The sequence below is a fragment of the Corvus moneduloides genome, chromosome 24 (assembly GCF_009650955.1).
Source record: "Corvus moneduloides isolate bCorMon1 chromosome 24, bCorMon1.pri, whole genome shotgun sequence".
In the NCBI taxonomy this organism is placed as follows: Eukaryota; Metazoa; Chordata; class Aves; order Passeriformes; family Corvidae; genus Corvus; species Corvus moneduloides.
The window spans coordinates 3,401,939-3,417,566 of NC_045499.1; the positions used below are offsets into that span (position 1 = coordinate 3,401,939).

The window sequence follows — 15,628 nt, forward strand, 5'->3', positions numbered from 1 at the left end:
CTGTCCCAAAGGTTTTATTGCACAACCCACGGCTGCTTGTGCCTCAGGCTGGGGTTTAGCCAAGTGCAAAGCCACAGCCAGAAAAACTTCAGCATGGCAGTGACTGTGGCAAAAGATCCCAAATTCAACCGAAGAAATCCCAGATACACACACAACACCCACAGCAGCTCACTTGAAGGCAGCACCTCACATGATTATTATCAAGGTGACTCTACCTTCTCAACATGTTCTACTACATTTTCAGAGGACTCCATAAAAAAGCACAAAGAGATTTTAGGCTTGAGGTTCATTTGGAATAAGCCCAAAGTGACAACACATTGTAGAAGTAATTATGTAAACGCCTTCATTTTCTGGTGAAGGAAAGATTTCGCCACTGCAGGTTTTTTAATCTAGAAAAGAAGCCCCTGTGCTGCAGGAACAGACAGCAGCTCTGCAGCAGGGAAGAGAGAAGTTGTTGGAAGTGCTCTGGCTTTGTAATTGGGGAAGCAGAGTCAGACACCCGACCCAACAGCGCTCTGGGGCATTCCCTGCAAGGTGACATTACACACTCGTTTCTGTGGAGCACAGGAGCCAGGCAAATTTTATCTCAGCTTCTTGACAACAACCCAGAGAGCAACTTTCCCCTCTCCACAGCATAAACAGGGCACTCCTCGTGCTTTCCTACTGTTTTAGAGAAGTTAGAGCCAACTGAGCTGTTCATAGCGCAGTGATTGACCCTCCACAGGCAGCTCTGCTCCAGAACCTGCCCTCACAACACACCAGCATTTGATCACAGCCTGGTAAAACAGCACTGAAAACTTGCCAAAGGGAACTCAGCTCATGCCTTGCTCCTCTGCAAGGCCTTGGCTGAACTGTTTCCCCTCACTGGGGCTTGGTTCTCAACTGTGGACCAGAGATAAGCAGCTGGAACATGCTCTGTGCGTATAGATTTGGGAGGGCTTTGCTCAGAGCACTTTCTGCTCCCTGCCAGGACAAGTGAAGCTTCCAAACATGTGGCCCTCAGATATCCCACAGTGAAGCCAATACTGGGCTGCAGCTTCTCATTGTCACTGTTGTGAGCAAAACACACCTGTGGGCAGCAGTGCAGGTGAGCTGGGAGCAGCAGGCTCAGAGCCTGCTCTCCATGACACTCCAGCTCTCAGCTGCTCCCCTGTGAGCCAGGCTGGGGGCAGGAAAACAGGGACATCGTGGAGACAAGTGTGAGGGAGAACAAGGCCTGTAAGAGGCCAGATATTTACTGCCAGGAGACTTCAACTTTTCCACCTTAGGTTGGAAAATTCGTTTATGATCATAGAGCCCAACCATTAACCCAGCACTGCCAGGTCCATCACTAAACCCATCTTGAAGGGAAGCTGAAAGATGCTCAGAAGCCTCAACACTCAGCAATTCCAGTTCTCCCCACAAGGCCATGTTTTATTTTCCAGCATTTTAGGATAGTACACAAAAGTAGTATTTAAACACCTAACAGGGAAGAAATGTTTGGCACTAAAATGCCTTGTGCACCTGCTGTGCTGAGGCAAAGGTCTCCAACAAAATGACTGTTGGTCAAGTCTCTCCTGCTTCTATTGCTTTTTAAAGCCACTGAGAAATTTTAGGTTTCCTTGGCTCTACACGATGGGTAATTTCCTCCTCAAGTGGCAGGAATTACCTTTTCAGCTTTAGAAAGTGAAGCCAGCATTTTATTCTGCAGCTTTAACTGAGCACGAAGAAACAGGATGCAGATCCCCAGAACTCAAGTCTGCAATGTTCACTTATTTTTGCATGATTAAAGCTCAGATTTACCTCTGTAAAGAATTACCATTTACAACTCCTTTTTTTCCCAGAGGCTGACCAGGAGGTTCTCCACTTCATTTACTGTAATAAATAGTTGATAAGAATAAAAGAGGAAAGGCTGGATGCCATAAAACATCAGATCTCCCAGGTCATTTGCAACATGCCCAAGTGGAGCAGTGACTCAGAAGGTGAGCATTCCTCCCCAGCAGTGGAGAGGCTGCTCAAAGCAGGACATGGAATTTGGGAGTTCAGGCTTCACTCCCCTGCCTGTCAAATGAGTCACTTGAATTTCAACAATATTTAAATAACAGCCTGCATCTCCCAGGCAGCAGCAGCAGACAGCACACTACAAGCACAGCGCTATCATTTCCATGTTACAAAACGTGCAGGTGTCTCCACTCACACCCACCCGACAGGGATCTGCAGTTGAGTTTGGATTAGGAAATAATCCACACAGAAAACTCCAAGCAGCAGGACACAGGGCCCACAGCAGGAGACTCAAGCTGCCCTTGCTGCCCTGTGAAGTGCAGGTCACAGGACACTGCTCTGTCACTTCCAGTGTCCCCTTGGCAGCTGGCAGGCAGAGCCACAGCAGTCCCAGGGGCAGGCACTCCTTATGTAACAGGGATGAATACTGCCATGCCTGGGAAAGCACAGGGCTGGGAGTCAGGATTCATGTTTGCCAAACAAACAGCTTTCCAAACATCCCCACTCTGGCTGTCAACACTCTCACTGTTCCGGACAGCCCTGTTTGTGACTGCTGCAACTGCTGCATCCAAGGACACCTTTGCTTTTCACAAGGCCTGACCCTACTCCAAGAGCAAATTCTTCCTTTCCTGGCTCAATTCAGGGAATCCAACCCATCTAGCTGCCTCTTGGAAAGGCCTTGCAGGACACTATGTTCAGAAAATACTGAAACATTTTGCCTAGAAAGTAAAAAAAGGGGGAATCGAGAGATGAGGAACAAACTGCTCTGTTGCTCCAGGACAGTGTCCAGTGACCATTTCCACTCCAGCTGCCCTGACCATAGGAGGGGCCAATTTGAAACACTGGCAGTGCAGTTTGGCACAGTCGACTGCAGTGGGTACCCAATGGTTTGTCACACTACAGACACTTCCCAGCTGTGCCAGGCCAGGGCTCTGCAGCTGATCCACAGTGGGAAAGTGCCCAACCTCTAACTAACAGAGCCAGTTCTGCTGTTCAGTCACAATCTTTCCAAACAATGCTGCTAAGACTGATCACACCACTAAGCAGATGTTTCATTAACTCCCATCCCATTTGCCACTGCAGGACAAGAGCAGGCAGAATGGGAAAGCAGAAAAGTGGCAGTTACCAGGAGTGCTTTGCAGTCAAACAGAATTCAGAGGTGCAAGACTGAGTGCAGAGACTGCAGAGGATATAGTGGCCCACTCTGAAAAGCCTACAACTCAAGAACTCAGACAATTCCTACTTTTTCTGGCCACAAACCTGAAAAAGCACTGACAGTTAGCATTGAGATGGCACTTTCAAGAGAGCAGGACTACATCCAGCTCCAGTTGGCTGGCTGGATGCAAAAGCTGGAAGTATTAGTAGATTAACAGATAGAAAACAGATTATTGGACTTTAAGGCACTTCATTTCTTAGATCTCTTTAAGCAGCATTTTTAAAAAGCACCTTGATACAGAACATCTGTAATTCACTTCGGAATGAACTGCTCATAGTCAGTGAGGTATCACACTTACAGAAAGGAGAATCTTTGGGGCTCTCAGATTCCCCCCCCTTGCTCCTTTCATCACAGTCCAGCCATTAATTACTCAGCTGCAGACAGCTCACACCCTCTGCAGCTCTGCTTGAATCAACCTCTCAGTGGCTTTTGTAAGAGGGGACAGGCAAGTCACTGCAAAAGGTGGACAGAAGGCACACAGGCAGTGGGACCACAGCGCCCAGCGTTGTGGGAGACACAGGAGATGTAGAGATAAAAAAAAAAAATAAATAAATTTTTAAAACGTACCATCTACAAACTGGTTTTAGTTTCCTCTCTGTCCTCTATAAAGAGGTAAAGAAAGTAGAGTCGCAGAGCTGAGCTCCTCTCTCCTAATGGGAAACCTGAGCATGGAGCAGAACGAAAACACTGCTACCTGCTGCACTGGCAACAACGTCACACGATTTTTCAGGGTGTGTCTCCCTGCCTAAAAAAGCCTTCTACCAGCTCATCAAATGTCCGTGAGCGATTCTGCTTTAGGACATTTAAGGGAGTGAGTAAATATTGCTCTGCAAATCCAGTTGCAAGGTGCTCACTGGAAACAGGTGCTGCTCCAGTTGTTCCCAGCTGTTCCCCACTCAGCTTTTCCTTCTCACCCATGTGACGCGTGCAGCCTTCTATTGAGCAGGGAGCTGGCTCACAGTAGTGCTGAGGAACCTTAACATCTGTAAATGCTTCAGGTTTCTCAGTATTTTTCTCTGGGGACTCATAAACGACCCCTCGGGGCACAGAACGTGACATGGCTCTTTTCCAGAGACTCATGGGTTTCTGCCCCCTCCTTTGGCTTTGCTGCTGTCCAGACTCTTGCACGGGCTTTGGGACTTTGAAGTCAGGAAGCACCTGGGGGGCCGAGCTCAGGTATTCCTGAAAGTAAGCCTGGCACATGTCAGCCTTCACAATGGGAACGATGGAGCAGGGTTTCAGCCACTTCACAAACTCGCACAGCTCCGCAAAGGACGAGTGGTCCGAGTATGGGATGAGGTGGATGTTGGGGTGGGTGACCTTCATGGGCCTGCCTGTGGGGATGATGGCAATGGTGGGGTGCAGCGCATTCCAGCTGTCGAGCGTGTCCCAGCGGATCTCGGCGACATCCACGGCACGGATCCAGCCGGCGCCCTCCTCGGCGGTGAACACATCCGGCAGCTCCAGCAGCCGCATCTGCTCCAGGCGCCAGGGACTCACCACCACCCACGTGCTGAACTCCAGGGCCAGGTCCACCAGCAGCGTCTCCTTGCCCAGGGTGTACACACCTGCCAGGAGAGCAGTGCCTCAGGCACAGGGCAGGACGTGAGCCCTGCCAGGGGCTGTGCTAGCAGGAGGAAGGGCAGCACTCACCAATGACCACGTGGTGCTGCGGGTGGGCGCGGATGAGGTGGGCAGCCTGGTGTGTGGCCAGCGCCCGTGAGGGCAGGGCCCGCTGGGGGTGGCAGTGAGTGTTGTCCAGGTACAGGCGGTCGATGTGGCGGCCCCTCAGCGCCGGCTCACTCTGCATGGCACTCGTGTAGCGGAAATCTCCTGCAAGGACAGGGATGGCAGGACAGGGCCCAGAGAGGGTGTGGAGTCTCCCTCATTGTGGATATTTCAGAATCATCTGGTCACAATTCTGTGCCATGTGCTCTGGGACAACCCTGCTTGATCAAGGGGTTAGGACCAGGTGACCCACTGCAGTCCCTCCCAACCTGACCCATTTTGTGATTCTGTGATTGTGGGAACCTGCCCTGTACCTGTGTAGAGGATGGTGCCGAAGGTACCCTCAAAGAGAAACATAACGGAGCCAGGGCAGTGGTTGGAGTCGATCAGTGTCACCGTCACCTCACCCAGGACATGGCTCTGCCCCACCTCCAGCGGCCGGATCCAGCACATCGGCACCTGCAGGGGCCGAGGTGTGAGGGTTGGGACAGGCAGGTGGGGCTGCCCAGGCGATGAGGGCTGGGTGTGGCAGGTGGGGGTGCCCAGGCGACGAGGGCCGGGGCGGGCGGGACACACCTACCTGCAGGCGGCGGTGCAGGAGGCGGGCGGTGAGCGGGGAGCAGTACAGCGGGCGGCTCCAGGTGCTGGACAGCCCCACCGTGTGGTCCGAGTGCATGTGGGACAGGAAGAAGAGGCGGGCGCCAGCCGCCCTCCGCAGGCTCCAGAAATCCACGGCAATGGGGGTCCCGGGCAGCACCGTCCCGCTCATAGCGGGCGGAGACCCCGCGCCCCTCACGCCGCTTTTGGCGGGAAGCGCCGCGCACGCGCGGACGGCGCGGGGCGGGGCCGGGCGGCGCGCCAGGGGCGGGGCCGCGTCACGTGCGCGGGGATCACGTGGGGCCGGGGATCGGGACCGGGACCGGGACCGCGACCGCATCCTGGGATCTGGGACTGGATCGGGACCTGGGACTCGGCCTAGGAGCGGGAACAGGACCGGCGCCTAGGAGCGGGGCTGGCGCGGGGCCATGCCGTACCTGGGTGGCGAGGAGGCGCAGCGGGAGCTCCGCCGGGCCCTGTCGAACCCGCACGTGCAGGCGGACCCGGCGCGGTACCGCGGCGCCGTGCTGCGCGTGATCCGGTACGGCGGGCGGGGGCCGGGCGGGGGGCGCGGGGCCGGGCCGGGCCGGGCCGGGCCGCGCTGAGCCCGGTGCCCGCCGCAGGCTGATGGCGCAGGGCGCCGACGTGTCGGGGCTGTTCCCGGAGATGGTGAAGGCGGGCGCGGTGTCGGACGTGGTGCAGAAGAAGCTCGTGTCGTTCTACGTGCGCGCCCAGGCCCCGCGGCAGCCGCAGCTGGCGCTGCTCGCCGTCAACTCCCTGCGCAAGGACTGCGCCCACCCCAGCCCGGCCGTGCGCGGGCTCGCCCTGCGCACCATGTGCGGCCTCAGGTGCGGCGGGGCCCGGGGCGGGGCGGGGGTGTCCCCGGCCGCGGTGCCCCGCTGATGCCCGGCTGCCCGCCCGCAGGATGCCCGGGATCCAGGAGTACCTGCAGCAGCCCATCGTGAGCGGGCTGCGGGACAAGGCGTCCTACGTGCGCAGGGCGGCCGTGCTGGGCTGTGCCAAGATGGTGAAGCTGCAGGGAGACTGCGAAGTGGGTGAGTGGCCGTGGGGCTGGGGACACGCAGGTGCTGTGCTCATGGTGCGCGTTCGGGCTTTAGGGCCGGGCTGGGTTCGCTGTGCTGCCCCTGCAGGGCAGAGAGGGAGAGAAAGGGAAGGGTAGTTAAGGAAAAGACTGAGAGAACTAGGATTGTTCAGCCTGGAGAAGAGAAAGCTCCGGGGAGACCGCGTTGTGGCCTTCTAGTACCTGAAGGGAGCCCGCAAGAGAGCTGGAGAGGGGTTTTGGAGAAGGGTGTGGAGTGACAGGACAAGGGGGAATGGATTCAAACTGAAAGAAAGCAGGTTTAGGATATTAGGAAGAAATTGTTCCCTGTGAGGGTGGGCAGGCCCTGGCACAGGGTGCCCAGAGCAGCTGTGGCTGCCCCTGGATCCCTGGCAGTGTCCAAGGCCAGGTTGGACAGGGCTTGCAGCAACCTGGGACAGTGGGAGGTGTCCCTGCCCATGACAGGGGTGGGACTGGATGAGCTTTAAGGTCCATTCCAACCCTTAACACTCTATGATTCAATGATTTTGTTCCATCCCCAGTCTCTGATAAGCCAGGGGCTGCTCTGACCCACACAGACCCTCAGGGAAAAGTTGTGCCAAGGGCAGGTCTTCCTGTAGAGTTTGAAGTTTTGTTGATCCCTTCTCCCAGTTCAAGCCACATCTTTTTTTTTTGTGATTAAGACTCACATATCGTGATGATACTGCAGTGTGCCAACAGAACTTGATGGCAGGACCTCTGTGCTTTGCAGATGGTGCTCTGGTGAATGAACTGTACAGTTTGCTTCGTGACCAGGACCCCATTGTGGTCGTCAACTGTCTGAGGGCCTTGGAAGAGATCTTGAAGAAGGAGGGAGGAGTTGTCATCAACAAACCCATTGCCCATCATCTCCTCAACAGGTTTGTTTTCTTTGGTATCAAGATGGTGCTGGAAGCATCTCTTGTTCTTGTGTTTTCTATGCAGAGAGGCAGTTTCTGGGAGGACCTAAGGAACTCTTGTCAGGTACCCAAAGATGGAGGTGGCCATCCTAAGTTAACTAAACCACTTTAGGCTAAGGTCTTCAGAGAAATCTGGGATGTCCTGCTCTTCCAAGGAGTCTTTGCCTCAGCTGATGGTTTGGTTTGTAATTGTAGGTTAATGTGATTAGACTTTTGGGATTTTTTAAGTGATAACACACATGATCTATCTGTGGGACAGGTATGTTCTAGTATGTCTTTCCAGACCCATTGAAAGATATATTATTTAACCATTGCTTGAGGAAATCAGTTTTTCTGCAGGTAGCTCTACGTGCTCTGGGAACAAAGGGGTATTGCTCTGCCCAGGGTTCTTGTCAGTGTTGCTGCCTGGTGTAAACACCAGCAAAAGTGCACATGACTGATAGTGAGTTAATAACTGGGCAGTTCTCTTGAAATAAAACCGTGGCATCCACTTGGTTTGGAACAGAGGCCGTAAGGAAGTCGGAGGCTGAGGCCTCTGCTTTGCACAGCGCAGATGTTCCTGCACTCCCTGACTCGTGCCCCCTGTGCCTGTGCTCCTGGCAGGATGCCTGACCTGGATCAGTGGGGGCAGAGCGAGGTGCTCACCTTCCTGCTGCGCTACAGACCCCGCAGCGAGGAGGAGCTCTTCGACATCCTCAATCTGCTCGATGGGTACCTCAAGAGCAGCAGCCCCAGCGTCGTGATGGCAGCCACCAAGCTGTTCCTGGTGCTGGCCAGGGAGTACCCAGATGTGCAGGCAGATGTGCTGGTGCGGGTGAAGGGCCCGCTGCTGTCTGCCTGCACCTCAGAGAGCAGGGAGCTCTGCTTCACCGCGCTCTGCCACGTGCGCCAGATCCTCAGGAGCCTGCCCGGCCACTTCAGCAGCCACTACAAAAAGTTCTTCTGCTCCTATTCGGAGCCCCACTACATCAAATGCCAGAAGATGGAGGTGCTGTGTGAGCTGGTGAATGATGAAAACGTGCAGCAGGTGCTGGAGGAGCTGAAGGGTTACTGCACAGATGTGTCGGTGGAGCTGGCGCAGGGAGCGATCTTTGCCATAGGTGAGAGCTGTGCCTTGGCTCTGCTGCAGCTCTGCGCCTCTCAGTGGGGCTGTTCTCCACTGAAGGGTATCTGGGCAAGCACCAAATCACTGCTCTGTGCTGTAACAGCACAGAGACCAACCTCCCCAGGAGTGTTTTGTGTCAGAGTGTTTCTGAACCACTGTTTATTTCAGAAGTCCTGGCATTGAGCTGCTTCAGGTTGTGCAGAAGATCCTTGGATCTCATGCTGTGAGGAGGTGCTCTAAAGAAAATGTGTCATTTCATCTTGTTAATGAGCTTTGCAGTGTTCAGTGAAGCTGTGCTGGGGGTGGAGGAGTTCTAATACCTGCTTGTTCTTTGAGTTGTGATGGGGGCAGAATTAAGGTGATAGTTTTGGTTTTTTGAGCTTTAAAAATAGTTATTACAGTATTCATAAGGATTACAAAATGGGGATTACAAAATGCCTTTTTAATATATTACATCTAAGGAAAATTCCGAAATCTTCTGAGGCATGGCCTCAAAAAAAGGAACATGACCTTGGTGTGGAGAACAAGCTCATTTGGCCACACTTCCAGAAATGGTAGTCAGAGGGGAAAGGAGAGAGACTGTTCCTTTAAAGCGAGTTTGTGATGAGTAGTTGGGCTCATGAATCCTGTTTCATTCTGATAAAAGGTTGACTCTTATGTCTTTTCAACATCCTTGCAGCCAATATTGCCAGGACGTACACAGAGCAGTGTGTGGGAATTCTGACAGAGCTGCTGGGGCTTCAGCAGGAACACATCACCTCAGGTAACCATTGCAGGCTGCTGCCTGGTTTATGCTCTCAGGAGGTGCCCCTTGCTGGGGCTCGTGATCCCAAACTCGAGGCCCTCAAAGGCACTTGGCTTTCACTTTAATTGGCACCTTCAGATGGAAGTCTTCCAGGTGGGTTGAGGGGTATAAAGTGCGTTCCTTCTGTAGGAACTGCTCTCTGTGGGAAAGGGGAAGATGGTTGTTGCTGTGTTCGTGGTTCTTTCTGGCTGCCACCCGCTGACTCAGGGAGTGAGGGGCTCAGCAGAGACATTTTACTGTCTGTTTGAGGGCCAAGATGATTAATAGATCTTTTAAATCTCTGTGATTTCTGTTCCTCATATGATAGTCTGATTCACTTGTACCCAAGCTTCCTTTTTTCTCTTCGGCCCTCCTATCCACCTTCACATCACTGCTGTTCCTGCTGTTCTCTTTTAACTGGTCTTGCTCTCAGATTTGAAAGCACATGCTTGCACTCAGCTGTTGAATTCAATCTCAGGAGCTGCTGGTGTTTCTGAGTGGGCAGCAAAACCTTTAAAGTTTTGACCTAAAGTTCACGAGCGTCATTTTGAATCGGGGTCAGCTTTAATTTGTCATTGTAACCTCGTGCGTCTGAAGCATCATGAGTCAGGCTTTTTAAAGGCTGGCAGTGGCCAGAAGAGAGGTTGCAGCCAGAGGAACAATCTGAAGTCTCAGTGCTTTATTTTAGACCTGATGCAGCTTTGCTCTGACAAATGCAGTGTCATGGGATTGGGAAGGAGGGTGCCTCAAATCACAGTCACAGGCAGGGCACTGACCTTCCTGGCTGAGATTTGCAAAGCCCATTGAGTGGGGGTGTTTGAAAGGTTTTCTTTTTTTCCCTGAGTGTTTTTTATAACTCTTGGGGGATGCTGATAACTTGCTTTCCTTGCAGCTGTGGTCCGTGCTTTCCGGGACCTGGCCTGGCTGTGTCCCCAGTGCACAGATGCCGTGTGCCAGGCACTGCCTGGCTGTGAGGACACCATCCAGGACAGCGAGGTGAGGGGACAGTGCTTGGGGCCAGGTGGACAAGGACTGTTCAGCTTTCCTTTGCCTCGAGACTGGGGGCGGAAATCTTCAGATTTGTTCTCTCAGCGTGCTTATTTCATGCCAACACATGGCACACAGCAGCTGTTTGCTGGTGTTTCTGTGGTTCCTTCAGGGCAAACAAGCACTGATCTGGCTCCTGGGCACACACGGGGAGAAGATTCCGAACGCTCCCTATGTCTTGGAGGACTTTGTGGAGAACGTGAAGTCCGAGACGTTCCCAGCAGTGAAGATGGAGCTCCTGACGGCGCTGGTGCGGCTCTTCCTGGCGCGTCCCGCCGAGTGCCAGGACATGCTGGGCAGGCTGCTCTACTACTGCATAGGTGGGTTCCCTCTGTCCTCACAGGTTTTTGGGGACCTGCTCCAGCCGTGTCCCCAGGGCATGGAGGCTGTGTCAGCATCCTGGCTCTGAGGAGGCCATCCAGGCTGGCAGGGTAAGGTGGTTTCATGCCTTAGGCTGCTGCCTGGCCCCTGGCTGGCTGGTGGTTGTGGACGGGACACCTTCCACTGTCCCAGGGTGCTCCAAGCCCCATCCAGCCTGGCCTTGGACACTTCAGGGATCCAGGGGCAGCCACAGCTTCTCTGGGCACCCTGTGCCAGGGCCTCCCCATCCTCACAGGGAAGAATTCCTTCCAAATATCCCATCTAACCCTGCCCTCTGTTAGTTTACAACCATTCCCCCTTGTTCTTTCGCTATCTGCCTGCAAGCAGGCTTGTATTGTATCCCTGAAAGCCTGTTTTTAATAATTGTTAGTACTCTGGGGAAATGTGGCTGATAGAATTCTCCATAAATTGCATCTCTGTGTTCCCAGAGGAGGAGCTGGATATGGCTGTACGAGACCGTGGACTGTTCTACTATCGCCTTCTGCAGTCTGGGCTGGAGGAGGTGAAGCGGGTCCTGTGTAGCCCCAAGTCTGACCCCTCCCTGGGACTCCTGGGGGACCAGACCAAGCAGCCTGTCAATGCCTGGGCTTTGGAGTTCAACACTCTGGCCACAGTTTATGGCAGAGAACGCTGGGCACTCGCCACTGCTCACCAGCCTGTGGAACCCTCTTACTCCTGCTCTCCTCGTGCTGACTCCAGGAACAGAGACACAGGTAACCTGCCTCACCTTCCTCTGGGGTCCATTTTCCCCTTGCCAGTAGATCACAGAATCCCAGAATGGTTTGGGTTGGAAGGGGCCTTGAAATTCCTCTCGTTCCACCCCCTGCCATGGGCAGGGACACCTTCCACTACCTCAGGTTGCTCCAAACCCCTTCCAGCCTGGCCTTGGACACTTCCAGGAATCCAGGGGCAGCCGCAGCTGCTCTGGGCAGCCAAGATGTTCTCCCATGGGTTTGTGCGGAAGGTCAGAGTGCTTTGGGAATGCTGACTTGGTGTTCTGATCACCTTGTGCAGTGTGTGGCTGGTCACTCACGAGCCCAGGGGATGCTGCTGATGGCACTGGGATTCCAGCCTTCCTCTGCTCCATCAAATGGGCTTTGTGCCACTGGGAGCTGCATCTCACATGTGTTTGTGCTTTCCTTTCAGAGTCACTTGTGTCTGAAGGGAATAAGGAAGTCCTCGAGGTTCATCCTGATCCTCTGATGTCTGAAGGGAATAAAGAAGTCCTCAAGGCTCATCCTGATACAGGCAGCCTGAGCTTGATCCCTGATGTTTCCCTGACTGCAGAACAGTTTGAGACGACGTGGCTGAGCCTGGACACGAGCTGCCAGCTCTCTCTGCCCTGGTGTGGGCCTGTCCACCCAGACACCATCCAGACAGCCCTTCACGTGGTCCACATCCAGACCATTGCCATGAGCAAAGCTGGAGCCCAGCCCTGGAAAGCTTATCTGAGTGCCCAGGATGACTCAGGCTGCCTCTTCCTCACAGAGCTCCTGCTTGAGGCTGCAGATTCAGAGCTGCAGGTTTCGGTGAAGCAAAATGAAGCAAAGCCAGAGGCACTGCAAGCCTTCATCTCAGCCTTGAGGACAGTCCTGGAGGCAGTGGCTGGACTGGAGTCTTGACTGGTCCCTGCTCCCAGCAGGATGCATGCTCAGGACACAGGAAAAGTTGATTTCTCTGGCTTCTTTTGCTGTGCCCAGTGCTGGTTTTGTACTTTTAAACTACAGAGTGTTGGCAGCCCGGCCCTGGGCCTGGAAAGCCCGGGTGGTGTGGGGGAAGCTGCAGCTGGGGCTGGGGAATGGAGCAGGGTGAAGGGTCTGCCCTCCCTCTGGGCTGGGGAAAGGACAGGGTCACTCTGGTGTGAGTCACAGGACTGGTGGCATCCGTGGTGGTTGTCACGAGGCACGAACATCACTGATGGAACCAGAGCTGAGCAGAATTCAGGGGGGTGTTTTGGAGAGGATTTTTTTCCTGAGAATTATAGATAATTAAAAAAAAAACCCAAAACATCAGAGGCACCAGGATTCTGCCACTTACCTCATATTAAAATATGAGGAATAGTGCAGTGAAGAGAGAACATTTCATTCTTGGCTCCCTTTACATTTGTTTTAATTTGCTGTCTGATTTCAGTAGTAGCTTCACTTAGGGGTGAACAGAGCTCTGTTGTGCCAGAGGAGGGTGGGCAGGGTACATCCTGCCCACTGGAACCAGCAGGCTCCACTTCTGAGAGACAGGCATGGGTTTTGTAGTGCAGTGTGTTACTGAGGTGGAGAACTGCGCTCTCTGAAGTTCCCCCCAGCTTTTTGATTTCTTTGAATGACTTGATTGTACCTTCAAATGGCAGTGTGCCTTCCATGCACTTCACTGAAACCCTGTCACTGTTAAACAGACTTCTGATTTTCTTAATAAAAATGTGAATCATTCTTGGCTGATTTCTGGAGTTTCTTGTTCCTTCAACCCTCAGGACTGTGGATGGAGTGATCTGATCACTGCTGTGGATCAGGGCAGATCTGCAGCCCAGCTCCTGCCTCTGTGTCCAGCAGGGCTTTTCTCTCTGACCTTCCTTGAGGCAAAGCTTTAAGGAGCAATTGGGCAATAATTAATCTCAGTCTCATATGCCAAATTACTGTGAGGGGTGAACCTGCAGGTAAACTCAAAGGCAGATCATCAGTCAGCTGCCGCAGGGTTCCTGTTAAGTTTCCACAGCTGTCTTGTGTCCCTGTCCTTAGGGAGAGCTGCACTGGAGCATTGGCATTATGCAGTTTTCAGGATAAAATAGCTGATAATTTGTTGGCAATCCCATGGTTTACTCTGCTGTGGCTATACCAAGTCTGGGCCCTGTCTGGGAAGGGACTTGGAGCTTCTTTTATCCAGACCCCTTTCTTGATGAATGAACAGGTCAGCAGACTCCAATAACTTCTAAATATTTATTTCAGCCAATCTTAACAGAAATTACTCCATTTGCAACTAAACCATGCCCATAGCTGTGTGTAGCTCCAGGAGCATGGCTTTGCTAAACAAAGTCCTGCAGGAGTCAGCACCAAACTTCCCTTCTGGCTTCTCTGTCTCAGGGTTTAATTCCTTATCTCAGGATCTTGGAAGCTCAGTTTGCTCCGCTGGTGGGAATCAAAATAATGACTGGTGGGCTGTAAAAAAGCAGTTTTACAGCCCCCACTTGGTGCTCTCCCAGGGGAAGGGATGGAATCAGCCTGGGAGAGGGTCATAGGGGGCGGTGGGTCACTCATCCTACCGTCTGCATCCTCTTCCTGCCAGTCCCTTTAAACCTGCCTCCCATTCTTTCTCTAAAACACACACACAGGAGGGTTTGGGTTGTTTTCAGGAGAACTTGGACAGTTGACAGAAAGGGCTGTGCTACTTTCCAGAGGAGAACTTGGGCTTTTCATTGATGTGACTGGAGAAAAGCTGTTGTGCTTCTTCCAGACACTGCAAGCAGAACCTGACACAGAGCAATGTGTAAAAGAGATTCGCTACCACTACAAACAAAAATAGTGAAGTTTGTTATCAACTGGTTTTTCTTCTTGTGTTTCTCTTAAATTTAGCAGTAAAAGTGGGCTTCACTCCTACTCAAGCCTCCAGGTTAGTGCTTAGTGCTGCAGACTCAGCAGGTGAGTGTTTGTTTTAAAACGTTTCCATTAGTTATTCTAAAGGTCACTCTCCCTCTCAGGTGAGTCCAAGGCTTATTTCTGCAAAATTAGCATTTGATATTTTAAACTAAGAGTGATTAGCAGCCCTTTGCCTTTTAGCTACTGAATACAGAAATCCTGGACCTGCTCTGTACCCCATCTGTGAGGAAACACGGAAGGGGACACATTGAATGGCCCTAGTTACAGTCAGGGAGAGAATCAGACTTGGTACAATGAGTTTGAAGCCTTTGTGCAACACATGAGGTATTGGAAATATGGAAGATGTGATTCTCATCTCTTTTGGTTTTTTTTTTTTTGGTTGAAAATTGTTGGTTTTGGCTTAGTTTTGTTTAGCTTTCCTCACTTCTGCACGTAGAGAAGATGGATGGCATTCCAGAACTGTGCTCTCTGCCTCCTCTCCCAACCTGGGAATGGCCTCCTTTACCTGTGGGGTTTTTCAAGTGTTACAGAGTGAGAGAGGTTAATCAGGCTGGCATCATTAATTTGACCTCTATAGTCTGCTGGGGTTGGATTTGATCCTCTCTTTTGACAAAAGCCATGGGATGTGGGGAATTGCAGCTGGAAGAGTTGACCTGAAGCACAAGGATGGTTTTCCTCTGTTCAGAAGTCGTGCAGTCCAGGGCAGTAACACCTGTTTGGGTGTCAGCATCTGCCTGAAGGATTCCTTCAAAATATTTTACAGCTGATGCGGGAGGCAGAATAAAACTTCCATCCCTGGAAGTGTCCAAGGCCAGCTTGGATGGGGCTTGGAGCAATCTGGGGTAGTGGAAGGTGTCCCTGCCCATTGAGATGAGTTTTAAGGTCCCTTCCAACTCAAACCATTCTGGATCCTACATTAAAAGTGTGAAGGGGAACTGTAGATTTCCCATGCTGTTTTATGGACTCTTCCAGTCACATTCCAGGTTTGAAGCCCTCCTGGTGGATCACAGCCCCTTGGGACATGAATGCTCCCCAGCTGCTCCCTGTGCTCACCCCTGGGTACCCCTGGCAGTGATGGCTGGACATGGTGCTGGAGGAATTGGGGTGATGGGGGGCTCGGACTGGTGTCCAGCATGTCCCCACCCCTGCCCTCGGTGCTGCCCACCCCGTGCCAAGTAGGGGTGGTTTGAAAGGAGGGCACGAGGGCC

The 15,628-nt window shown here is 52.7% G+C and overlaps 2 protein-coding genes across 2 annotated transcripts; one reads left to right on the forward strand and one right to left on the reverse strand.

The window, feature by feature from the left end:
• Positions 1–1,386: 1,386 nt before the first annotated feature.
• DCLRE1B (DNA cross-link repair 1B) lies at positions 1,387–5,763 on the reverse strand. Its single transcript, XM_032132898.1, has 4 exons — positions 5,505–5,763; positions 5,239–5,383; positions 4,850–5,029; positions 1,387–4,764 (listed from the first exon to the last, which is right to left on the reverse strand). Exons 1-4 carry the CDS (start codon positions 5,691–5,693, stop codon positions 3,923–3,925), a joined length of 1,356 nt encoding a protein of 451 aa, XP_031988789.1. The 5' UTR covers positions 5,694–5,763; the 3' UTR covers positions 1,387–3,922.
• Positions 5,764–5,799: 36 nt separating this feature from the next.
• Positions 5,800–13,268, forward strand: AP4B1 (adaptor related protein complex 4 subunit beta 1). The gene is made up of 10 exons (XM_032132888.1): positions 5,800–6,062; positions 6,145–6,369; positions 6,446–6,576; positions 7,333–7,480; positions 8,123–8,619; positions 9,304–9,387; positions 10,301–10,404; positions 10,568–10,775; positions 11,265–11,549; positions 11,983–13,268. Exons 1-10 carry the CDS (start codon positions 5,950–5,952, stop codon positions 12,456–12,458), a joined length of 2,271 nt encoding a protein of 756 aa, XP_031988779.1. The 5' UTR covers positions 5,800–5,949; the 3' UTR covers positions 12,459–13,268.
• The last annotated feature ends 2,360 nt before the right edge of the window (positions 13,269–15,628 follow it).

Bases quoted from the DNA above. Each gene is read 5' to 3' on its own strand.
- DCLRE1B (XM_032132898.1), bottom strand. From the start codon at position 5,693: ATGAGCGGGACGGTGCTGCCCGGGACCCCCATTGCCGTGGATTTCTGG. The intron at 5,030-5,238 runs GTACAGGGCAGG...CTGTCCTTGCAG, and splicing joins CGGCACCATCCTCTACACAG to GAGATTTCCGCTACACGAGT. The intron at 4,765-4,849 runs GTGAGTGCTGCC...CTCTCCTGGCAG, and splicing joins GCAGCACCACGTGGTCATTG to GTGTGTACACCCTGGGCAAG.
- AP4B1 (XM_032132888.1), top strand. From the start codon at position 5,950: ATGCCGTACCTGGGTGGCGAGGAGGCGCAGCGGGAGCTCCGCCGGGCC. The intron at 7,481-8,122 runs GTTTGTTTTCTT...TGCTCCTGGCAG, and splicing joins GCCCATCATCTCCTCAACAG to GATGCCTGACCTGGATCAGT. The intron at 10,405-10,567 runs GTGAGGGGACAG...TGGTTCCTTCAG, and splicing joins ACACCATCCAGGACAGCGAG to GGCAAACAAGCACTGATCTG.